The sequence below is a fragment of the Microtus ochrogaster genome, linkage group LG1 (genome assembly GCF_000317375.1).
Source record: "Microtus ochrogaster isolate Prairie Vole_2 linkage group LG1, MicOch1.0, whole genome shotgun sequence".
NCBI lineage: Eukaryota > Metazoa > Chordata > Mammalia > Rodentia > Cricetidae > Microtus > Microtus ochrogaster.
In genome coordinates this window covers 19,656,657-19,683,525 of record NC_022027.1, presented here as the reverse complement: position 1 = coordinate 19,683,525, position 26,869 = coordinate 19,656,657, and the positions used below count along the sequence as shown (strand labels likewise).

The window sequence follows — 26,869 nt, the reverse complement described above, 5'->3', positions numbered from 1 at the left end:
GGAAAAGACTTGGAAGTCATAAAGAACCATTTGGATTTTATTCTGTTAAAGAGAAAGTAGTTGTCTCATCAAGTCTAGCTTAGCATAGCAGCCCCTCTGATGGGATTCTCTGGTTAATGATGAATGACAACCAGGAAACAGTTTCTTTAGCTCTGATAAGAAGCTAAAGTGTGTATGACATGACCGGTGGTGCATTTTGTGGCAAGTGTAGCCTTTGCCTGTGAACTGACAACCCTCATTACAAGCCCAGCAAGTCCCCGTGGAGCTTGCATTATCTTGACTTCTTGCCCCTGTGCTTCTTTCAGGTTTGGTTGCAGCTACATACATCATTTCTAGCCAGGACTTTACTCGTTTTTGTGCTCTGGTCATGAGCTGTTCTTTGGTTGGCGCTGTTTATGTATAGTCAGTCTCTGAGCACTGGAGAGGTGGAGGGGGTGAAAACAGTGGGGATTTAAAGACTCCTTTTAACAGTAATTTTGCTTCTGTTTTTAAGTAGACTGTGAGTGTCTTTAAATCCCCACTGAACCTTTTATTTTGAAGAGCTTCATACAATATGTGTGTGTGTTTGTGTGTGTATGTGTTTTAAAATGATAGCTGAGGATTTTACCTTGTATTATGATGAAATTCTTGAATACAAGTATGTCATAATGAGATATACTTTCCCATAACAGGGTTCAGAAATGCTCAGAAATCAATCACATGAATGCCCATAACTTGGCATTGGTCTTTTCTTCATGCTTATTTCAAACTAAGGGACAAACTAGCGAAGAAGTCAATGTAATTGAAGATCTAATTAATAATTACGTTGAAATATTTGAGGTAAGAATTCTAAGCCCTCTCTCTCCTAGTTACAATGGATTAGGCATCACGGCTTGCAGAACACGTTCCTTTTTGCAGGATGTTATTCAGGTCCTTGTGAATATTTAAAAATAGAGACCATGAAGGATAGTTTTCTTTGAAGGTCTTAGATATAATTGGATTTAAACCAGTAACCATTTATTTAAAATGTAGCAGCTTTTAAATATTTTCACCATCTGTTGTCTGCTGGCCAGCCTACTATTTACAGGGCCTGTGTATGCTCTCTCCTCACTCTGTATATGCACTTAGTGTGTCTACTGAGAGGTGTGAAGTTAGGAGGTTAACAAATTCAGTCATCAACAAAGGCCTGTTAAATGTTGCTATTGAAACCACCCTGAGTGTTTTTAAAACTCTACTCCAATTGGACAAGAATTATGAAGCATTATCTTACAGCTTGTACTGAGTCCTCACATGTATTTAGTTCACTTTTCAGTTGGCGGGTCTCTGAAGTGAGCATCTTTATGTTTTTTAGTAAACTATTAGAATAGGAATGTTTTTATTGTTTAAGGAAGATAAAATATGGGTAAGGACAGGCTTTAGTAATTCTGGAAAAAGTTTTTTTCAATGTGTATAACTCTCACATCTCCCCCCCTTATTTATTTATTTATTTATTTATTTATTTATTTATTTATTTATTTATTTTGGTTTTTTGAGACAGGGTTTCTCTGTGGTTTTGGAGCCTGTCCTGGAACTTGCTCTGTAGACGAGGCTGGTCTCGAACTCACAGAGATCCGCCTGCCTCTCCCTCCCAAGTGCTGGGATTAAAGGCATGTGCCACCACCGCTCAGCTTTCACATCCCCTCTTTGATCTAGAGTCTTTCAGAGCTTTCTCAAATGATACTTTCTCCTGTTCTGTGGGTACAGATGTTCTAGATAAAACCAGATGAGTCAATGCGACCATTTAATAATCTTGAGGAATTTTACTATTATTATTATTTAATTTATTTATTTATTCTCCTCTCACATAGTACATTCCAACCACAATTTTCCCTCCATCCTCACCTCCCAGTCCCTCCTATCCTCCAGACACCCCCAGCTCCATTTTCTTAGAAAATATCAGGCCTCCCATGGATATCAACCAAACATGGAATAACAAGTTATAATAAGACTAGGCACATATACCCTCATATCAATGCTGGGTGAGGCAACCCAGGAAGACAAAAAGAGCCCCAAGTAGAGGCAAAAGTATCAGAGACATCCTTACCCCCACTATTCGGAGTCCCGCAAGAACAAGTTACACAACCAAAACATATGTGCAGAGGACGTAGGTCAGACCCATACAGGCCCCCTGATTGTAGCTTCGGTCTTTGTGAGGCTCTGTTAGCCCTGGATAGTTGATTCTGTGAGCCATATTCTTGTGGTGTCCTTGACCCCCCTGGCTCCTATAATTCTTCCCCCCCCCTCTTCTGCAGGATGCCCTCCACCAAGTTCTGTCTAATGTTTGAGTGTGGTTCTCTGCATCTGCCCCATCAGTTACTGGATGAAGCCTTTCTAATGATGATTATGCAGGGTTCCCATTTATGAATATAACAGAATATCATTAGGAATCATTTCATTGACTTTCTTATTTTTCCCCCACCAGTTGTGTTGGGTTCTATGCTAGGTATCTGGGCTTTCCAGCCTCTGGTTTTTGGCCCTTCAGTCTCCTTTTTAGACTCCAGGAGGTTTCTGTTGCACTGGGTTTCTACTTTGCCGCCCAAAAGCTCCTCAGTTGCGTTGCCTCTCCCTCTCTTTCTCCTCTGACACCTGATCGCTTCTGTTCCCATCTCCAGTGGCCCCTAGTTCACCCATATTATCTATTCTATTTCCCTTTCACAGGGAGATTCATGTGTTCCCCCTTGAGCCCTCCTTGTTACTTAGCTTCTCTGGGTGTATGGATTATAGCATGACTATACTTTTCTTTATAGCTAATATCCACATATAAGTAAGTACATACCATGTTTGTACTCCATCCATTTGCCTGAAAGTCTCATGATATCATTTTTTTTAAACAGTAAAGTAATACTCCATTGGGTTAATTATTGTATTTTCTTTATCCAATCTTCTGTTGAGTGATATCTAGGTTGTTTCCAGTTTCTGACTATTTTGAATCAAACTGCTATGAACATAGTTGTCCTTGTGATAGGATGGAGTGTCCCTTAGGTATGCCTGGAGTGGGACAGTATTCCTTACCAGAGAAAAATGTAAGATTTTAGTAATGTAACAGTTTGTATTTTAATTTCTAGGAGAGTTCATACCAGAACTGCCTTTTCTTGTGCTTTGGTCTCTTTCTCATTTTCTCCTGTTTGTCAAGTGTTTTTGTTTTTTTGATCAATAGCAGCTTCTTTGAAATTATTTGATGCTGAGATAAAATAAATGTGGCTTTACATGCTCTCTTTATTATGCTAATAAAGCTAAATGGTTACCTTCCTAGTGTCGTTGAATTTAAATTTTTAGTGAAAGTTTAACAAGCCCTTAAGGAATTTTTATGTTTGAGTGATGAGTCTTGTTTCTCACCTGTAAGCGATTTCAGACATTTTCCATGGGGACCTGTACTTGTAAATCTCTATGGTTTTCCATGAGTAAACTCTACAGTCTGATGGGCCAATGTCAGAGCATGTTCTAAGCCCTATGAGGCTCAGTTGGCTTCGTTTTGCCCAAATTGTGGGGCTCATGTGATCAAGGTGGTGATAATGATGACATCCTGGTCTCTTTACAGTTGGTCGTTACTTAAATTCCTGAGGAGCTAGGTGAGAAAGAGCACCTTCGCTCTGTGTACTTTACATTATTAGAATATCCCAAATTATATTTTAAACAGGTTAAAGAAGACCAAGTCAAACAAATGGACATAGAAAATAGCTTTATAACCAAGTGGAAAGACACTCAAGTGAGTAGTAAGAGTTAGTCTCTAAAGACTTAAAAAACCAAATGTTCGTAAATACATTTGTTGTGTGTGTTCAAGTTACTATTCGATGTAGAGTAAAAGAGACTGGCAAAAGACTGGGCAACTCTGAAACCCGAAGCATACATGCAGAAAGTATTAATATAACCTTAAATATTGAGGAAGCACTGGTTATTATTTACTAAAAACAAAACACCGTTGCCTATGGCAGTGGATTTCAAAGGAAGCATTTAAAGCCAAAGAAATACTAGACTAAATTGCAAAATCCCACAGTATAATGATTTTATCCCTTATGATTAGGAAAATATAAATGATTTCCTATATGCTTCTGTTCTGCACGCTCTCAGATGGTTGCATTAATGAGACGGTTTCTAAGGTGACCTGTGTAACGCATACTAACTTTTGTCTTAAGTCTGCTTTTCTAAATCCTGTCTTGCTTTCCTAGTCACATTGCATTGGATTTGTGTGCTCAGGATGCACCATGCTTTTCCAGGGTGCTTTATCTTGTTTGATGAATTCACTGGAACGTCTTAAGGTTATCATTAATCATCTTCTGGTAACTAGGAATGATAATTGATTCAGGGTTTCACTGTAAATAATAGAAATGGGTCAAATGTACTCTGTTCATAATTACACTCAGATAATGAGGCAAATTCCTGCTTATTAGTTTGACTCAAAGTTTGCTTCAGTCCTGAAACGTCTGCTTCTAATTAAAGGAATCATTGCAGCTATCATTCTACATGAAGCAGATGAGCGCATGCTTAGATTCCCCCAGAACTAATACTGTGATACTAATTACTTAACAAATGATTACCTCCATTTTACTGGGTGTAATTAATCCAACTTTTAGAGGAGTTAGGTATAACACTAAACTAAAAAAAAAAATCTGGCTTATTTTCAGTGTTTATAATTCTCACTTGGTGTGACTATAATTCGGTCCTGAAATGAAGGACTGTGAGCCTGAAAGGAAATCTTTGTCCGTCTAATCTGTATTGCTGTTGCCTGAGGATCTGTTTGTATTTGGCAACAAAGAAAACAGTCTTGAACACCTTGGATTTACCATAAGTGAATCAATTTTATATAAAATGAATTAAGAAAGACATAGGAATAATGTGGAAAATGGTTATTTCTGCTTGGGTCTTGCTTCACTCTATTTAAAGCCCTGTTTTGGAGTATTTGTTGAGTGCTTCTGTCTTCATCCTGTTTTAATTCTTAGCTTCTTAATTACTTAACTACTTAGCTACTTATTGGTTCACTCTATATTCTGTGGTGTGTGCTTTTTTCATTTATATGATGTTTTCTTCTTGCTGTGATGTTTATACAAACAGTGAAAAGCAAACATGGTAGCTGCATCTTTCTCCCTAGAAATTGTATGTAACTCAAAACTGAGAAAGAGCATTTGGAAATAAGCTTTTTTTTAATGCAACATAGTGACAAAATAACTAAGAGTACTTTTTCAAAGTGCATTTAAATCTTTTTCCCTCGGTACACTTTAATCTTTCTTGCTCATCAGATTTTAGACTTTTATGCCAAGGATAATTTAGCATCAGAATGATTACATCTCAGAATGTTTTTAAATTATTGGTGATAGATGATTTTAGTGGTTATACAGTAGACTTCTGAAAAAAAAAAGAAAGGTCAATGCAAATTAATTTTTTTCATTGTTTAGCCTAGCCTTTAACTGCTGAGCCAACTCTCCAGCCCAATGCAAATTATTTTTATGTATTGATTTGTATCTTAGGACAATGTTTAGTTCTGTTGGTCTATTCTGTGTTGATTTTTACCTTTCCTTTTTACCTGTAACTTTACTCTTCATCTCTGTTAGAGCATCAGCATTCTTAGATGCTTCAGCAAGAATAATAAAAGCTTGCTTGTCCACCTCATTCTATTGTTTACTTGTACTTTTCTTGCAAAATTACTTTCTTTGTTTATAATTTTAGCTCAGCTTTGATTACCATACCTTCTCATTTCAATGTTTGAATGTGTTAGCTGCATGAAAACTTAACCAGGGCCAATTTTGTCTTTTAAGATGATGTCCATATGCACTAAGAGCTTTTCATATTCTGTGGCTCTTAACCTCTTGTTGTCAAATGCAGCCTACATCCACCCTAGAGCCATTGCTTCAGTATTTGAAGCTACTAAGGCCTTCATCATGGCATAAAAAATTTAGATTGTGAATGATGTTGCTACTTATACCACTTATTCGGTATAATAAATATGTTTGTCTGTGAGAGAAGAGCACGCTTTGAAATAAGTACCTAATAATGGTGAACAGAAGAACTGAGGTAACTTCATTGCTGTACATTTTTGAGATGGGTGACAAGCATTTTGTAACTCTGTTCAGTGCTGTGTATGTGATTTGTGACATAATCACGTGTGCTGTCTTCACGTTTGCCTTCCTAGGTGTCCCAGGCTGGAGACTTGTTAATTGAAGTATATGTAGAAAGGAAGGAACCTGACTGCAGTATTATAATCCGGGTGAGTCCTAAGGTGCAAAGGACTGTTGGAATGCTCAGAACCAGTGTTCGCTGCGATATTTTCCAGTATATTTTGTATTTTAAGTTCTCTTCCCTTCCAACAGTGACTGGCAGCAAGATTGATCTTTCCTAGCAGGACCCTCCAGGAATTCGGTATTTTAATTATTTGGAAGAGAGCATCACCTGTGCATGAGTTTCGATTTTTCTGCAGATGCTAGAAAATAAACTGAACTCAAGTTCTTGCTTCTCCCTTCCTAAAATTTTAACTTAAGGCAAATTATTTACCCTGCCTTAGCCCCCATTTTAACAATAAAGTGAGGAAAATTTACAGTATTAATATTGTATCACTGATGGAATGACTCATAAATCAAAAACTATGCACATAGCAAATTATTTCCCAAATTGATATTTAATAAGCAGCTATTTTAGTATTATGAATGCCCAGTCTCATTTCTTATATTCCAACATTTAAACTTAATATTAGGTAACTCTTTCTTTTCTTTGAGCTAAATTAAAAATAGGTGTTTTCTGTAGTATTGTCCTCGATAACTGGTCTACATTAGGGGCAGTTGCAGAGCCCCTGCATGCCCTTACTTTGTAAGATGATTGTTCCTGAGTAAAGAATACATAATCTTCTCTGTAGCGGAAGTTCGCTTTATTATCTCTTTTAAACTCTTAAGATGTTAAATATATTGCTACTATTAAGTCAAGTAATTCCAGTGGTTATGTATTGTGACTCTATGCCTTTAGTACCTTGCTTAGCACATGGACCTGGAACATGATCATGGAGTCTATGAACAGATCTCGTAGGAGACATTTTCTCTTCACTAGTCACATCATAGTTCTGGTGCTGAATGTTTGACTGTGGTCATAATGGAAATGAGAAGCTATTACAAATTAAATTACAGACTAAATCTACCAGCAGAATCTTTTATTAATGCTAGAAGGTATAGAATACATGATTTAACTGCATGCATATATATGTTTTATAAGAAAGAATATATATATATTCCTTGAAAGCATATTTTAAATTTGTAATTCTAATGAAGTTGTATTAAATGTTACTATTATGCAAAAGTTCTCATATTTTCAACTGTCTTAGAATAAAAGATTATGCAATTCCAAACAATACCAGAAAGCAGAACAGCAGTAGCAAACTATACAACAATAATCAAATAATCACTACCATTTGCATATGGCTATAAGAGTGTAAAACCATATTGCAGTATATATACTGTTGATTTTGACCTCAAGGCTTGGAGGCATATGATACACCATGTTTTGGGAAATGGAAAATGGGAATTACAGACATTAAGGGCATACCACAGACCTGGATCATCATAACCTGAACCTTCATAACCTGAATATTCATCACAATGCTATTTGCATTTCATAAATTAATGCTTTCCTGAGTGTGGAGTTCAAGGCAACTCCTACCACCTACTTCCCAAATTTCATTTCTCACTCACTTTTAATCTATTAAAACAGTGCTATATTTCTCTTTAAGAAAGAAATGACTCATTAATCAGAAGTTCTTCTATAAGACCCTAGTTTGATTCCCAGAACCCACATGATAGCTCACACCATCTGTAACTCTAGTTCTAGGGAATCTGAAACCCTCTTCTTACCTCAGAGGGCTAAAGGTACTCAAGTGGTGTGAAAACATTCATACAGGAAAAGCATGCAAACCCACAACATAATAAAATTAAAATTATAAATATTTTAGAACAGTGCAGATTTGAGCCATCATGGGATTATTCACCTGCTTTTCCATTGCTTCATGTTCTCCACTTTTACAGGATGCTGAGATCCAGTGTAAGTTTACAATTTTTTGTGCTTCTCTAAATAGAAAAGTAATATGTTTAATTACTATATCTCATAAATTAAACTCAGAATTTCATGAAGATAGAATGAGTGAGTTAGCTATAATCTCTCTCTGTCGCTCTCTCTTACACACACAAACACAACATGGACTGTATTATGACTATATGAACTGATGAGAAATTCTAAGAAATTTTTAATTTAGATTATTCATGCAAACTGACTTATAGTTGCAGTATTCTAATTATTAATATGTCTTCTGTTTAACATTATCAGTAAATTTTAACTAAAGAAAACCCTGTTGTTTTTTTTTAAAAAAAATAATACCTAATCAAGATTGGCAAGAACCCAGAACCTCAGAGTCCCTGAAAGGGTGATAGGCTCATACAGTGGCCTTTAACTTTGAGGTGCTTGTGGATCTGTGCCCCAGGCTGGAGCTGCAGATTCTACTGAATCCTGAAATACTAGTTTGAATGCACTCTGTATGTTGGGATGCCACCATCTGTCACTTGGCATTGCAATGAACACCACAGACACCAAAACCCCAGGGCTTCTTGGCATGACAGATACGATTTAATCATCTTCACATTATTTAGGGTCCAGGCTGAATAAACCAAGTATATCTACACTCTTGATTATAGAAAGACAAATGAAAAGTTTTACTGTGAGAAAATTATCTTACTTCTCCAATGAGGTTTGTGTGTGTGTAGATGGATGGATGGATAGATAGATACATGTATAGATAGACAGACAGACTAGATATATATATTGTGTGAGTGACCTAGTTGCTTACTAAGAAAATAGTTCTTCCTACTGTTTCTCTATTACAATATCTCTTTGACTTGACATTACAATGTATTTTGTGGAGAAAAATCTCACTATGGTGTTTTCCTTGTTCTTAGAGAATCATAAGATGGGGAATCTGATTGCCCTAGCACAAGACTACTTCTGTGTCAGACATTGTTGAAGACATTTTCCTTCTCTTACAGATATCTCCTGTAATGGAAGCTGAAGAGTTAACTAATGATATATTAGCAATAAAAAATATTGTTCCTACTAAAGGTGATATTTGGGCTACATTCGAAGTCATTGAAAATGAAGAGCTAGGTGAGTGGCTTTCGTGCCAGAGACTTTTATTCCTTACAGAATGAAGTACACTTCGTGACAAGCCATTATTAACATTTGCCGTTTTCCAAATATTCAGATCTCATTGTGAATTCCACTCTACCTCTATGCCTGTCTTGACATATGTTATCACCACTTGAGGTTAACATCCTATGATGTTTCTCATCAGAATAATTAATTCTTTCAGTAACTATATAAATTAGTATAAAGCAATAGGTATGTTTGTTGCAGCCTTATCAAATAATGTTCCCGTTTATAAGAACAAACAGTTTGATTTATAACAATATCATAAATGTCACCTTCTCAACACCTTATCTCTGTATGATCTGTATTTACTAAGAACAAAGGATGCATATTTAAAAGATTATTGCTCACTCCAAATCCATCATTTTCGATCTAGCAGAAATCTCTCTTTTGGCTAGTGTTTTTTTTTTTTTTTTCCTATCATTGTATCCCTTTGTCATCTTTTCTCACAAATAAACTGAAGAGTTAAGAGACCATCTCAAGCACCTTGACTGTCCTGGTTGTGAAATGCTGAATAAGCTTAACATTCTAATGACATCATTTGGTTTTAAAGACCTCTAGGGAAAAAAAATAAGATGCAGAATTTTGTTGTACCTTGACCATCTGTCTAGCTGATACCTACTAAGGTCTTGGGACCCTTTCAAGTGTAGCTGTCAAACTGCCAAATGGAAAAACCTTGCCACCCACAAGCTCAAGAAAAAATTAAAATTCATGTTGAACTACCCCAGGGTGCATGATTTGGAACATTGAAGTCAGCATTGGAATGGAAGGGGATTAATATGCCCTCCTTCATCTCTCCATCTTGGTATTTTTATTCAGCTGATTTTTTTTCTTGCATAATTCCTCAACAATTAATGGGACTTACAGTATGATATTATCAATATGTCTTGTCAAGATACAGTATTCCCTAGTGCTTGGGTGTCAATTCTCGGTTTCGCCTTCATTAGACGCTGTCCCCACTGGACAGAATTGCTCTGGCAAGTGACTCCTGTGACCCCCAACTGTGAAATTCAGCAGAGCTGTTTCAGCTTCACTCTACCTGACATTCTGTGCCATCGATTGTTAGTGACCTTTTTTCCCTGTGGTGAGATCCAGTCTATTTTCAGGGCTGCCTCCATGTTCTTCTTGATTCTTCAATCGTTCCATAAAATTTATACTTTCTTTTTTTCTGTTTGTTGTTAAAAAGTGTGTTTGTCTCTATGGGTGTCCTTTTGTTATCTTTTCTATTTTACATATTTTTTTGTACTTGACTAACATTGGGAGATGGCAGTTTTCATGGGTACCTTTGCTCTTCTTCACTGCAGCTGACTACTGGCCACCTGATTGCCTCCCTTAAAGTCTAGACCCAGAGTGTCTCTATAGTGACCTGCATTGGTGCTCATGCTCTCCTCAGTTGCCCAAGGTACTAGCTGCGGACATCTCCCTGGACACCTGCGAGCCCCTCTAGAGTCAAGTCTCTTGCCAACCCTAAGATGGCTCCCTTAATTAGGATATATATTTATCTGCTCCTGTATCCACCCTTCCTTTATCCCAACCATCCCATTCCCCCAAGCTCCCCCCATCCTCCCCTTTTCATGTTTCTCATCCCATTTCCCCTTAGCCCCATGCCACCTCACCCCCAAGTTCCCAGTTTTTGCCCGGCAATCTTGTCTATTTCCCATATTCCGGCGGATGACTATATGATTTTCTTTGGGTTCACCTTCTTATTTAGCTTCTCTAGGATCACAAATTATATGCACAATGTCCTTTATTTGTGGCTAGTAAACAAATATGAGTGAGTACATCCCATGTTCATCTTTTTGGGTCTGGGATACCTCACTCAGGATAGTGTTTTCTATTTCTATCCATTTGCATGCAAAATTCACAAAGTCATTGTTTTTTACCACTGAGTAGTACTCTAAAATGTATATATTCCACACTTTCTTCATCCATTCTTCCATTGAAGGGCATCTAGGTTGTTTCCAGGTTCTGGCTATTACAAATAATGCTGCTATGAACATAGTTGAACAAATGCTTTTGTCATATGATAGGGCATCTCTTGGGTATATTCCCAAGAGTGGTGTTACTGGATCTTGGGGTAGGTTGATCCCGAATTTCCTGAGAAATTGCCACACTGATTTCCAAAGTGGTTGCACAAGTTTGCATTCCCACCAGCAATGGATGAGTGTGCCCCTTACTCCACAACCTCTCCAGCAGAGGCTATCATTGGTGTTTTTGATTTTAGCCATTCTGACAGGTGTAAGGTGGTATCTCAAAGTTGTTTTAATTTGCATTTCCCTGATCGCCAAGGAGGTTGAGCATGACCTTAAGTGTCTTTTGGCCATTTCAATTTCTTCTGTTGAGAATTCTCTGTTCAGTTCAGTGCCCCATTTTTTAATTGGGTTAATTAGAATTTTAAAGTCTTGTTTCTTGAGTACTTTATATATTTTGGAGATCAGACCTTTGTCTGTTGCAGGGTTGGTGAAGATCTTCTCCCAGTCAGTGGGTTGCCTTTTTGTCTTAGTGACAGTGTCCTTTGCTTTACAGAAGCTTCTCAGTTTCAGGAGGTCCCACTTATTCAATGTTGTCCTTAATGTCTGTGCTGCTGGGGACATACGTAGTAAGTGATCTCCTGTGCCCATATGTTGTAGAGTACTTCCCACTTTCTCTTCTATCAGGTTCAGTGTGTTTATCCTGATATTGAGGTCTTTAATCCATTTTGACTTGAGTTTTGTGCATGGCGATAGATATGGATCTATTTTCATTCTTCTACAGGTTGACAACCAGTTCTGCACTATTTGTTGAAGATGCTTTCTTTCTTCCATTGAATACTTTTAGCTCCTTTATCAAAAATCAGGTGTTCATAGGTTTGTGGGTTAAAATTCTGGTCTTCTTCTCTATTCCATTGATCGACTTCTCTGTTTTTATGCCAATACCAAGCTGTTTTCACATGAGTTTAAACCATTGATGACACTTTTTATGAAGCTGGAGAACTTCCTACCCCATTCTCTCTTTACACTGAATTTTTGTCAATATGTATGGAGAAGACTGTATGAACTGCTGTTTCTTGATAATGTCCTTCTTCCACATGATATATGCCCTAACCTATGCAATCTGCCATGACCCAAGACTGCAAGTATCACCATCAACAAACATATATTTATAACTATATAGTCTAACAGTGTTTGATAACTCAATCCATTATTCATGAATTTTCATTCCTTTCTTAAATTGGAAAAGTGTGTCATTTCACAATTGGAGTATTTAATGGCCTGTAATATTTATCTGTTCATTTTCAACTCTGTTTTTTATTTAGGAAATTAGATTTGCAAAGTTTTCATCCTCCTCAATTATTTCATACAGTGATCCTATTCAGAAAAGAAATACACTTAAATTTTGTGACAAGAATTAGTTATCTACCCTTTAGCAAACGTCTCTCCTCTAACATATTTCAGTATAGTGAGAACACAGTTCCATCTATATGGAATCTGCTTATAATTGAGTGTAACAGTGACCCTCTTTGGTATAAGTCTCCCTAACAATTGGAAATCTCATTACCAGTTCTACTCCATGGCTCATCCCCTAGTCCAGTACCGGTGTGATACCTGCCTTGTCACACCTACTGTTCAATCATCATTGTCCTTTCATGTAACGTTTAAACTACTGCTACTGTTTCTTTACCAGAAAGGAAGAGCAAACTGCTTCTTTATCTTGCTAATATTTCCTTAGTTTGGACTCAAAAACATCTCTGTGCTCTCTTCCCTTCCCAAAAATTACATATGAGAAACCAGCATGGGAATCTTACACGATTGAACAAAATAAACATAAGGATTGAACTTAAAATATCAGGACTTAAGTTTCAGTAAGTTTAGAATTCAAATCTCTGGATCTTGCCTTAACTCACTAGATGATTAGGAGAAAGTAAAATCTTCTGTGAAAAGTTCTTTTACATATGAAGTAAGGTTACTAATACGTATTGAACTGTGCAGTCGTGAATATGTAAATCATGATTGATATATTGTACACAATGCATACGGTATCTGCACGTGGTTTTTCTGTAAATTGACAGATTCTAATTAGATCTGTACTATCAGCTTGCATGTAATTTAATCAACAATTGTGTAAAGGGAGCACTTACTATGTTCAGATTTATTTTGTATAAATCTACTTCCAATTATATGAGAATGCATTTGTGAGTCTATCTCTTTGATCAGTCATTGACTTATGACTTAGACAAATTATGAGTAATTTTGACCTTTGTACAATTTTTCAAAAAAGATTTGTAAAAAGCAAAATTAATCCAATACAAGCAATCTTCACTTTTCTGTCCTTTGTCTGGTTTTACAAAGACAAATGTTTTATTTATCTGATAAATATTTTCTGTTAATTTATGGACTATGAGATAAACTCATAAACAATGGACTTCAGCCCTGGGATAGTTACTGAGAATCTACTATGTAGTCAGCATTGTGCTGTATGCATGTATATCTTTCCAATGCATGGCTAATAGTCATTTTGATAATAAGTGGGCATGCTTTAATGGGTACAGAAGGAAGAACTACATTTCCATTTATGGATAGGGAGCCAAAATATTACTCTCTCTTTTGGGGATCTGGGTTTACTGATGGCTTCTTTCTTCTTAATTAATGAAGCCATAGCAGGAGAGGAGGTGATGTATTTATTTTATACTGTTTAAGATTCTCTCCTGAATTTCAGTAAGAAAAGTCACAGATCGGTGCCCTTAGCATCCTCTTCTTTATTTGTCGTCAGCATTAGTACTTTAACTACATACATATTCCAGGGTGTTAATGTGCTGTACATTTGGGAACTGAAATAATTGACCAATACACAGCTGCAGAGCTGGGAAAGAGTAGTGGCATCTTCATATTAGAAATTCTGTTCTGTCTGTTTCTTCATTCACTGCTAGTCCACTATGAAAAAGTTTGTATATACTTAGAATATGCTTATGCACACACATCAATATTAACTAACTGACATATTTTAATCCACAACTAGAGCTTCTGCATGAAATTTTAATTATTGTTAAAACTGGCTTGTAAAATGCCATGCTAAGAATGTGTGATGCATATTTCTAGGGCAAAACATATATGGATTAAGAGTCATCAAAGAGATTTTCTTCAGATATCATTTAATTCCTTGCTTGTAGGCTTCTTATAGAGATAATTTATAATATCAAAACAAGGTTCATATATTTCTTCTAATAATTAAAGTAAAATGAAAATGTACTATTTCTTATTTTCAAATGTTCCTGCAACCATATTTTATGATTTGATATTGATTCACTATGAGAATACTAGCTATAAATTATCCACTATTATTGACTGGAAATTAAAAGATTATAATCTTATTGAGATAAAAAAAGATTAATTTGTGCCTATTAATAATGGGCAAGACTAATCTGCTAGTCCTCTTAAGGTTATTTAGTTGCATATGCTAATAGAAATGTTATCTAAATTAAAAACAGACTAAGACACATGGTCATTGTTGTAAATGAGATTATATCTTAAAGGGAGCATGTCTAAATTTTAAAACAATATTTGCATAGATTAATTTATATTTGGACTGAATATGTTACCTGTCTATGTATTTTTGTCTCCTGCTTACAGTTCTAGTCCTATTACTGTTTAATGAAAAATGTTTATAACATTGCATATATATCATTCCATGGGATGTTTGGAAACCTGTAATCATTTAATACATTTTTACATTAGTTAGTTTAACTTGGGTTTGTATTTACAGAGCGTCCACTTCACTACACAGAGAATGTATTGGAGCAGGTGCTTCAGTGGAGTTCATTAGCTGAACCTGGTTCTGCTTACCTTGTGGTGAAGAAATTCTTAACCATCGACACGATTAAACACTGCAGAGGTAGGCATGCTTCCTTCACAGTGCAAAGGTCGTAAAAGTTCAAGTAGCTGAAGCATAGTTATCAAGACACGAGTGGTGTCTGCAAATGGGGAAAAGGGAGTAGCAAAATACAGAATCTGATTCCATAGAATTGTGAAGAAGTTTAGTGTGTCGCACTGTGGCTGTAGCTGGCTCATATGATGATATATGTAAATGTTCTGGAAGTAGTGGATTGTGTTTCTAAGGGTAGTTTTGTGCTTATGCATGCATGTTATAGTTTTTATTTTAAGGTGTCTTTTTTTAAATTATGTTGACATTCATTTCTGGCTATTTGAAGACCACAAGCCATCTAGCCTCTGAGATTGAAGGCGGTATAATTCTCATTTATTTAGATGATTTTTCAGATCAAATAAGCACAATTACAAGGACATTAACAGTTAACTGGAAGGAATCACAACAGTGTTCAACAAGAAGTCAGCTAGCACAGAAAACCATAGACAACTGTCTCTCAACATGTACGAGAAGTCAAAAGCTTGATCTTGAAACTTTCCTGTTGTGTTGTCATCAATTGACAATTTAGGGAATGTTTCATCTTGTCTTATTCTTAAAGCAATCTTCAGAACTAAGCATTAATATCTGTCAATATAAATTTACATATTACTTTGATAAGTAATGTCAGCAATAACCATTATTACTTATTATTCATATATAATTAACCAAGCACTACAGATATCATAGGTCATTTAAACTTCTAAAATATTTTTTTGTTATTAAATGTGAGTATGTTTGGCTCAAGTCCATTACCATCTTCAATTTCTCCCCTTTCCCATTTACAACTTAGGGTGATTTGAGTAAATATTTTTTTGAATGCTTGATCCCAGTTGGTGAACAGATTTGAAAGGATTAAGAAGAATAGCCTTGGAGATGTGTCAGTGAGAATAGGCTTTGAGGTTTCAAAATCCCAGGTCAGCCCACTCTCTTTTAAGTTATGAGATACTTCTCCAGCATTATGCCTTCCTATCAGACACCACCCTCCCTGCCGTAATGACAATGGACTAAACCCCTTGAAGCTGTAAGCATGCCCACCGTTAAGTGCTTCCTTTTATGGTTGCCTTGATCATGGTGTCTCATTAGAGAATTTGAAAAGTAATTAAGACACTTTTTCCTCCTATCTTTATATGTTCTGTCTCTGCCTCTGTCTCTCTGTGTCTCTCTCTGTCTCTGTCTTTCTGTCTCTGTCTCTGTCTCTCTCTGTCTCTCTCTCTCTCTCTCTGTGTGTGTGTGTATGTGTGTTAATACTCACTAAATCCATTTAGTGCCTGTCTATATGTATATAGACGAAGGAGCATCTACTAAATCATAGGCACCCTCTCAAAACCTGCATCCCTGAAGAAAACTGACTCTCTTCTCCCAGCAGCCATGCATTGCCAGTAGCTCCTTAGACAGGGGTGGGACTTCATGAAATCCTCCCCTACTCACACTGGGATTATCTCTAGTTTAATCTTGTGTAACTATTCTTCATGCAGTCCCAGGCATTGTGAGCCCATGTGTGCAAATGTGTTGTCATGTCCAGACAACATTGCTGCACTGCAGACGTCCATTTACTTTCTATCTGCTCCAGTCAGCTACCGATCCCTGATCCCTGAGAGGAGGGAGTGTGGCATGGAACTCTTAGGCAGAGCTGCACACTCCGCAGTTTTTGTTCTCTGTACAATAACCTATCGTATATTTCTGTGTCAATTAGCTCTACTGCAAAGGAGCTTCTCTAATGAGGGTTGAGAGATACACTTGTCTATGAGCATAAAGAAAAGAACTTCAGCACTATTTATTCCTGTGTCCATTTAACATCAGAATAGTACTAGGTTCAGCTCTAGGGCCTTTTAAAACCTTTTTTTAGAAGATTGTATCAATTTTCATATTATTTTATTTTATAAGTGAAAATTAGAGAAAGTAATTTGCTCAACATTCCACAGTTAGTAAATACCAGTTTTGAAAACAAATTGTTCTATTGTCTAATGATTTTAAAAATTAAAATTAGAAGAGGTGGTGGTTGAAGAGCTTTAATTGTGTAAATGTGCTCAGTTGGATTTTCACCTCATACATGCTCATCTGTCAGTGAGTTCTTAATTTCAGCAAAGTTGCATATGGTAGTTTCTAATTTCATAGTACGGTCTTTTATATTTTATACTAATTCAGATTGGTTTTATCAAGTGGACTTTTTATTTTCAGTCATTTAAATAAGAAAATAAATACTAATTTTAGTATAGAAACTTAGCCTTCCACAACCTTTATCTTTAAATCTCTTTACTACCCCCATGTTCTTTTAAAGACATCCTTCTCATATCTGATCATATGAATGCAACAGACATCCATGTCACCGTGTTCTCAACTAGAGGAGGTTGTGCCTCCCCCCAGGAACATGGCGGGAAATCTGTAGACCTTTGTGAGCATCACAGCATGGGATAGTGTGAGGAACTAGGAGTGTCTGATATGTAGATGCTGGGTTCTGCAAATGAGTATGAAGAGCACAGAGAAGTCCACACAGTTGATTTTCTAGACCAAATGGCAGTGGTGATAACTTCGAGCATCTCTGGAGTGCTTTGTAGCTATTTGTATGTTAGTTATTCTTCTTTAACATGGAATACAAAAATATGTTAGGAAAATCTTGAATTAGCTGTGTAGCTTTGCATTAAACATAGGCATTTGCAAAGCCATAGGTTTGATTTTCAGTTCTCATAAGATTTAAATATCAAAGAATCATGATTTTTATGAATCATCTCCTTTTAAAATTGTGGAATATATCAGATCACTTCATGTTTTTAATAGAAATAAAATTTCTCTTGTATCCAGTATTATTCTTTCAGTGATAATCTTCTTTTAATATTGTCTAATTGTCCACATTTCCAGTTGTTTAAAATTTACACCTCCGTGCAATATCTCAGCCAACTCAGAGCATCTCTGAAGTGTCTTTTAGTGTTGTGACAATGTGATTTTAAAAAAATACAAGGAAGCTGGGTGTTGGTGATACATACCTTTACTCCTAGCACTTGGGAAGCGGAGGCAGAGCTCTGTGAGTTTAAGGTCAACCTGATCTAAAGAGTGAGTGCCTGGACAGGCTCCAAAGCTATACAGAGAAACAGTGTCTTGAAAACAAAAGAAAAGAACATAATAAAACAAAATATGAGGAATTAAAACATAGAGGGTTATGACAGGAAACAAGGTTTTGTGCACATGGACAGGGTATCCCAAACAGGACTACCCTTCCTAGTTTTTCAGTTGTGAAAAAAATCAGGAAGGTACAGATTTAGTTGAGACCTGCTCTTAACAGCACTGGTAACAAACTAGATCTTACCTTAGTGCCCCTGGTATTCCATTGTATCCTCCTGATGGTAGGAGTCAGTACTTGTGTAAACATCCCTGTAATCATTGCAGAATTCAAGCAGATGAAAGAAAACATCTCTAAGGTGGCATTTTTAATTGTATCTTTTATCCCTTAAAACAATTTTAATATTTTAAATTTCAATATATTTCGATTTTATTCTTCCTCTCCCCTAAGTCTTTCAGAGCCTCTCCCTTCTCCAACCACCCACACCAGATAGCAACTAAATAAAAGTACATACAAAAAAACTATGGAGTCCATTATATGTTAATTCACTGCTCCTGTGAAGCAGTGAGATCTGCCCTGGAGTGGTTGATACACCCAGTATCACTACATTGAAGAAAATTGACATCCCCCTGCCAGCAGCTGCAGATGGTAGTTAAACTTTACTTCAGTTGTTAACTTTTACCCTAGTAGCTACATTTTTATTAATCCAGTCATTACTTTTTTTCAGACAATTGGGTGAGGCATTCTTTCAGAGTACAATGTTAGTTACCTTTGCTATTAATCTTTTATTTTCTGCTTTTGTCTTAAAAGGGTGGAAGCCACGGCACAAATCTCTACTCCCATATTATCCCTAGTTCATTTGTCAATGTATTTGCAGCTGTCTGTGATTTTTCTGTGTGTAGGGCATTCTTTCTGAAATTAATATATATATATATCCAACAAAGTGAATGAGATCCTAGAAACGTACCAGAAGTAAATGTTTTTATTGAAGCATTTTCTGCTTGTTATTTTGGGCCACAAATAGGAATTATAAACTGCTTAAAAGACTTTAACTATTTATTCCATAAATTTTCCATTAATGTTTTAAAAGAGTTTGATTGATACTCAGATTGCTAAAGCAAAATAGTTTCTTCTATTATAGTTATTTTTACATGTATTACATGTTGAGATGTCTTTTTAAATTGGCTATAGACTTTTAAAAAGTCAGTTTCTTAAATAATGATTTTCACCAATGAGTGTGTTTTTCAGTAATCTTAACTTTCTTAATGTCTTTTATATTGTGACAAATTTTGGATGTGGTAGGTATTCCATCTTCTTTATGTCAGTTGCCAAATGTCTTTTTAGTCAAAGTGACTGCCTATTTATTCTAGAACCATTGTTCCATTTGTAATATCCATTAAACCCGACAATGTATACATAAAAATAATATAAGCATGGCTATTGTGATTTCACTAACAATTTGTTAACATAAAACTTTCATTTAAGAAGAAAATCAGAGAAAAATGTAGAGCTCAATAAAAATCAGTTTTTAAAAAGGCAGTGAAGGAGTGATATTAAGGATATTTTTACCATTGTTAAGATTTTAAAAATTCTTAATGACCAAGAAGATATCAATGCTTTGAGAACAAGATTAATCAGATGTAACCACATTTGCTCCAAGTAACAGATAACTAATGATTCTACCGCTCATTAAAACAAAGTTGGCAGAGTACACGCATAGAAGTGTGACACCCTGGCTTCAATCTATAGCAATTTTAAGGAGTTGCACTAAAACATCCTTTGCTAATTGTCTTTTCTTCCCTAAGTGTTTGACCTATTTCATTGTCACTGTCTATTTCTTCCGTAGCATTCATTCATTTCTAGATATATGTTTGCCTTGCATTTTATTGATTTTGTAACAGTGTTTTTTTATTATATGGAAAAAGCATATATCGTGTTTCCATCACTTACTGAGTTTAGAACTTTATTATACAATATTTGCTCTATTATAAGGATTTTGATTTCCTCGGCTGTCCTACTGTACCCAAGCCATTTAAAATGTAGCCATCAAACTCACAGAGATCCGCCTGCCTCTGCCTCCCGAGTGCTGGGATTAAAGGCCTGCGCCACCACCGCCCGGCAGTCAGTTTGAGGCCAGCCTGGACTACAAGAGCTAGTTCCAGGACAGGAACCAAAAAGCTACTGAGAAACCCTGTCTCGAAAAATCAAAAAAAAAAAATGTAGCCATCATAAGTAGGCATAGATTGTAGAATCGTGCAGCATTTAATTACTGCTCATTCATTATAGGTAATGAGATAATGTAGTTTACTTTTATACAAATACATGGAGTAAATATTTCTCTTCATTACTTAAAACTCTGTGTTTGTTCAGGAACGGCATTTAATTTCTTAGAATCATTTAGTGTTGTGGGCATTGTTGTTATGAGTTAATTAACTCGAAAAGAAAGATAATAATCTTCTTCACATTTCATTTCTCCCCTAGGGGTTAAAAGTTGAAACACTGAGATAAAGAAAATGAAATTTCATTTAAGTTGCTATTTAGACTTTATCATAGTTATTATTATAAGACTGTCTTTTATTCAGTTTCACTTATATTAAGTTTAAGTTTAACCTTCTGTAATCTTCCAGATTAAGTAATTTTATATTGCTGAAACATATTTTAATAAAAACGTTTAAATTGCTCTAATATAATTTACTTATAGAATCAAATCTTAATGATAGGAATATAGAAGAAATACTTTAAGCATGTAACATGTAGCCCACTGAAGATCCGTGTGTGTGTGTTGATTTATGTTGCTGTATATGGCAGATGCTTCAGTTGCAATTTGTCTTAGTTCTAAGCAGTCCAAATGTAATAGCTTTTGGAAAACTCACACTTGGACACTTAAAACCTTTGCTATTAGTAAACGTAAGAAAATCGCAGCAAAATTGGAAGTATGAATCATAGTTCAGTTAAATATTTGTTTTCCACTGTCCACGGAGTCTTGCTGAATCCACGTATGAATACAAGTTTGAAGAGTTGACCTAGTCCACTTCCAGGGGAGGTGTTGTCTTGAAGATATATGATAATGGTCTTTGGTTGTCACTGCAGACTGTGACTGTCCAGATATTTTCCGATACACTAATTCTGTAGGGAAGAAACCAATTGCTAAGTTTTATTAGCTTTCTGTTTCATGCTGGAATCTGTAACAGGAAATTTAATGGATTGTTAAGCAGCATCTTTACACAAAGGGAAGAAAAATTCTAAATGTCCAAAACCTCTTTAGTGTAGGACTACAAATACAGATTGCACTGAGTGACTATTATGGGTCAAGATGCCTACATAGTGCTTTCAAGCTCAGAACACTCGTCTCACTATATCATCTTAGCAAGAATATCTTCTAGTGAGGAAAATGTCATTCTTTGCTTATTCTTGTCTCAGGATAGAAAATAAAATTCTGTGTTAGATGTTAAGATATCTGATTTCTAATTGTAGGGTTTTTTTTTTCAACTCGTCAGAGAACCACAGTAATCACCAACTTTCAAATTTATAAATTTAATAACACACATCTACTTTTTTATTAATTATTTTTTAAATTTATTTTACATCCAGACTGCAGTTTCTTCTTCCTCCTCTTCTTCTGTTTTTTCCTTTGCCTCCCTTCTACCCCCTGCCCTTCTAATCCTCCTCTGTTTCTATTGAGAAAGGGCTTTAAGACTCACATGAGGTGCAAAATATATAAAGCTTTCAAAATGCTAAAGGACTATTTATACCTTTATGGTTATTAAGAGAGTGTTTAAAACTATACCCTGATTTAATATTAAAAAATGTATCACTTGCCATGGTAGGTATATTTTGGAAACAGTTTATTTTGATTCTGTGTAATAATAAACACATCATAGAAAAGCAATTATTTGCTTTCTGCAGTTTTAACTTCTAGTATAAATTGGAAAAATCTCTCTGGTGCAAATAGCCTAAGAAGTTATATCACAGTGCTATTTATTTATAATTTAGCTATTTATACATATATAATCTAATTTTAGAATGATACTATTTCCAAGCAAGTAACAGATAGGGGACTTTATTCTGGGAATGGCAGTATGTGCCTGCAGTCACACTTCTTTAAGACATATGCAGGAGGATGATAGGTTTGAGAACTGGCTGGAATAGTGAGACCTTGTTTAAAAAAAAATCAAACAGGAGTGATGATTAATAGCCTAAGAGACAGTCTATATATATATATTCATGTTTTACTATCCACTATAGAAATTAGACAAAACCCTTTTTCTCTTTTCTAGATATAAGTAAGTTTTCTTCATAAGTAATGTTAATGGAAAATATGAAAGAAGGGGAGAGAGACAGACAGACAGACAGACAGACAGACAGAGAGAAAGTTTGCACATGCAAGAGAAGACATTACATTTAGTTAGCTAGTATATCCAGGTTCTTCTTACTGGTAAAACTAAAATATACTTTGAAGGAATGCTACACAATAAATGGAATATTGTAATTTCTCCATGTAATAAGAAATACACATTTACTGTGCAATTGATATTCAACAAAGGGAGAATGAGTAAGTTTGAAGTTGGAAGGTGTTTTGGACATTGCCTACAAATATTGGCCATATGACTTGACCGTAGCTTATTTCATTCAACAGTGCTGCCTGTTTATTTCCTTCTGCATTAATATGCATGGAAAGCTTCAGCAAGGGATTATTTTTTCAAATGATGTCACAGCTTGTAGAATTGATCTTTCCAACAAGAGCAGAAGCATATACTGGTTTTAATAATCTAATTACTCACAAATGAATATCCCAGTGTAATTAGAAATATACCCGTTTGTTTTCTTAACTACAGATTGTAACGAATAACTTCGTTTGCCACTTAAAGGAACATGTATTTGGGTTTGTGTGTTTTAGATACTGCATCGACTATCTATGGATAGTGGCTTATATTTTTCCCTCTTACCGTTTGTCCATTTGAATTTAAATATGATGTCCTTGCACATAACATTTAATTAATTTTTCCTATTGAGTTTGGGAGTTTGTCACTAGAAGTTACTAGACTTATGCAGAAAGTAGAGCATGAAGACATTATATAACTCCATATAATTATATGCAATAGTACATATTATAATATAATAATACAATGTACACTCCATCAAGGAACCTGCTAGTAAGTGGAAGAGCAAGCATTAGGGTCACAACTTCTGAGACAGCCCAGCTTCTAGTCTGTCTTTAACCCTTACAGCCCTGAAATCAAGAGTGGATCATTCAATGGGTTTTTAGTCACAGATACAATCTATAAGTCATCAGAATTTCTTTCTCGCCACTCCATACAGAACATATTTTATTAGTTTTAGGGTACACTAGTTAGGGAATTTGTACTTTTATGTAAAACATGGATCAAACCGTTTGTAAATCTTATGTTTTAGAGCAGGTTCAGTTTCATGACATACCTCTTCTGTATTTGTATGCCATCTTCTCTGTCATGTTATATGCACAGAATTGTTTTATGTGCGTTTGCAGCAGCAAACAACTTTCCCTTCAGGGCAGAAGTTCTGCCTCTGCTCTTATGGATGTGTTTCTCACCCTCCACCCCCACCCCCCACACACCAAAAGTAACAGCCTGGACATGAACCATGGAAGAGAACTCTTAAGAATTGCGATAAAAATGCTGAAGTGTAGCTGTCCACAAATGAGGGCATCTGGTGCGGTTGCGGGCGGGAAGGACTCAGTTTTCTGTAAGGGACTGGCTATTGGGAGTTTGAGCATGCTCCAGGGAGTGAGTATATAGGCAACACAAATTGAACTTGTGTGGATTTTTTGTGCTTGTTTTCTTTTTCTTCCTATTTTTGGGGTTCACAAGGGTGGGGAGCAGATCTGGGAGGACTGGGAAGTCAGTGTGATCAAGATGCATGATATGAAATCCCCTAGTAATCAATAAAAACGTTAGTTGTAAGTAAAATTGTTTTTCTAATAGTAAAAGAATTAGGGGGAAGCATTTATTTTCTAATCTGAAGTGCTAACCAAACAAGTTTCGCTAAGCTCCAAGTACCCCGGCTTGAGTGGCAGTGAAGGTAATCGGGTGTTAGGATTCGATTAGAGGAAAACAGATACTAAAAGAAGTAGTGTCTGTTAGTGTACAGTCTGGTTCGTTCTCTGGGGGATTTAGTGCTTTGGAGAGTGCTTTGTCTCTTTAGACCTGTTATAATAACAAAGGTGAGTTAGATGATTTACCCAAGTTTATCACTGAGCATTTTCCTCCATTAGAGCAATTCTGTGAAATAGCTACTCCTTTCAGTTGAAAGTAAAAATACACATAATGCATCTTTCCAAGTCACTTTTCCCAATTCTTCCTTCGTGCAACACTTTCTATCCTTAGACATTTACGTAGCATCATGCCTAGTATTTATATCCTTGGCCACATTATCTGTGAAATCTGACTTCTGATTAGGTAAATAGAACCCAATGAGAGGGGTGTGACTACCAGGGTCACTATGTGTCATTACAAACTTTATTCCCTGGAAGTAAGTGAGTAGCATGAAGTATCATTCTGCTATGAAAGAATCTAAGGATCACAGTCCTCTAAAGAAGCCACAGTGAAAAAATATGAACGGGTGGATTTAATTTTGCTATGTTACTATATTTTATTTAACATAGTGTATTCAAAATATAATAATTTAAACTTGCAGCCAATGTTTAGAAATCTGATCTTGAGGCTACCACAATGGCCTAGGAATTAAAGACTCCTGCCAGCAAACATGAGGGTCTGAGTTTGATCTCTAGATCTCACACAAAGAAGGGAGAACTGGTTCTTTATGTTTTCCTCTGGCCTCCATGCGTGTTCCATGTCCCTACTATCAATAAATATGTATTTTAAAAAGGAATGGAATTTTCCTTTCTTAAACAAAATCTTTAATATTTTAAAATATATGATGCTGGAGAGCTGGTTTTGTGGTTACAGCATGTACTGCTTTTGATTTCAGTTCCCAGCACCCACAGTGGGCAGCTGACAGCCATCTGCAGCTCCTGTTCTAGGAGCCCTAATGACCACCTATGGCTTCCAACAGCACTCACATTAATATGGCATATATTCATACAGACACGTGCGTGCAAACAAATAAAAACAAGTTGTTAAGGAGAGAATATACAAGTGGTTTATATTGTGTCTCCAATAAGTGAAAATGGACCCAATTTCCAGAAGTCTGTTTTGTTTTACAGAGAAAAGTATCAAAGAAGGTGCCTTAAAACTCAAAGAAGAGCCATCTAAAATACTGTCTGGGAATAAGTTTCAAGACCGATACATTGTTTTACGAGATGGACATCTCTTTATTTACAAGGATCCAAAGGTAATTGGATAAGCAGCATGTAGATTATTATTTTGTGTAGATATTTATGTCTTTATCTGACACTGGCCACAGCCATCTCTCTTTAAAACAACATTTGAAATACGCTGATGACTTCCCTCAATGTCTGAGATGTAATGTAACTTAGTCTTCCTGTCGCTTTTCTGTGTTGTTGAAAGAAAATTACTTCTCACTGAAGAGGCTTTAAGTACGTTAACATAGACTATTGTATAAATCCTCATCATATCCAACAGAGTTAAGAGGGAGAGTGTTATATTCTAAAGGCAGAAATAGGCTTTGGGTGAGCTAATGGAGATTAAGTGAAGAGTGGTATAGAAAAGACAAAACCGCAGTTCTATAATGAATGTTAACATCTTCCCTATATACTTGAATAAGTATCATATTTATTGGCTTCTACAGATTATTCCCTTAAGTTCTGAATTTATTTAGGACATATGAAATAGCATGGAGAACTAGATATTTTAAAAGCAGAGTTAGGTAAATGATGCAGCTATAAAATACTGAATTTGGTGTCAGAAAATCTCATCTTCGCTAAGAGTTAGTGATGTGAACAAGTAACTTAATATCTCTGCCTCTCTTACAAATGTGGTGATTATAATTCGAGTCCTATAGAGCAATCACATCAATTTTTGAACTAAAGTATGTATGAGTATTTTTTGAAATATGAAACATTTTTAATAATATATTATCATAACAGTGTACTTATAAAGATATCCCTAAGATTAGGTAAGTTGCAGAATAAAAAATAATGTCCATAATATCTATATCTGAAAAAAATGATTCATGCAGGATGTTAAGGGTAATTCTGTATCCCAAGAAAGACTTCCCAGTAAGCATTTGAGAATAGGATTGAGCAGATACTACTTGAAGGAAGCTATAGAAATGACTCATTCGCCTCTAAACCTAGAGTTCAACATCATTAGTCATCATTAGAATGCAGTTTTACCGTTTGTTTTGATGAGAATCCTAAGTGACATCTCCATTTTGGAGAGGAATATAGAGTAACTGGGGGAGGGGCATAAACAATTAGTGGAAAGGTAAAATCCCAATGTTATGTAGAGTTCGTTAACAGTTTCAAAATAAAGTTATTCATCCACCTGCCAGTTATAATCTCCAAGCACTTGTAAATGAATGTTCGTTGGCAGCTTCATTCACAGATGTTTCCATAAATAGGAGAATAATGTATTCATAGATAGAAAACTACTTATGAGATTTCTAGTAGATGTCACAACATGGATAAACAAAAGAAGCACGACAGTCAACATGGAACCGTATGAGAGACCATTCTGTTCACTCTATGGTAAAGGAACTCTGAAAGGATTTGCTTGCCCTAACACACTCGAAAGGGAGCCCGGCTGAGGATCACATGGTTGTTGTTTGCTG

General features: G+C 35.8%; 1 protein-coding gene across 4 annotated transcripts in view; it reads left to right on the top strand.

The window, feature by feature from the left end:
* Arap2 (ArfGAP with RhoGAP domain, ankyrin repeat and PH domain 2) overlaps positions 1-26,869 on the top strand; it is a 167,301-nt gene that overhangs the window by 119,770 nt on the left and 20,662 nt on the right. For 3 of the 4 annotated variants that reach the window (XM_005359243.2, XM_026785085.1, XM_013350800.2), the window contains 6 exons: positions 672-819; positions 3,656-3,724; positions 6,143-6,217; positions 9,027-9,144; positions 14,926-15,054; positions 25,341-25,468. In XM_005359243.2, the coding sequence (XP_005359300.1) occupies positions 672-819; positions 3,656-3,724; positions 6,143-6,217; positions 9,027-9,144; positions 14,926-15,054; positions 25,341-25,468 (667 nt within the window). The remainder of the gene's footprint in view (positions 1-671; positions 820-3,655; positions 3,725-6,142; positions 6,218-9,026; positions 9,145-14,925; positions 15,055-25,340; positions 25,469-26,869) is intronic. The other variant, XM_013350802.2, reaches the window with a different exon arrangement.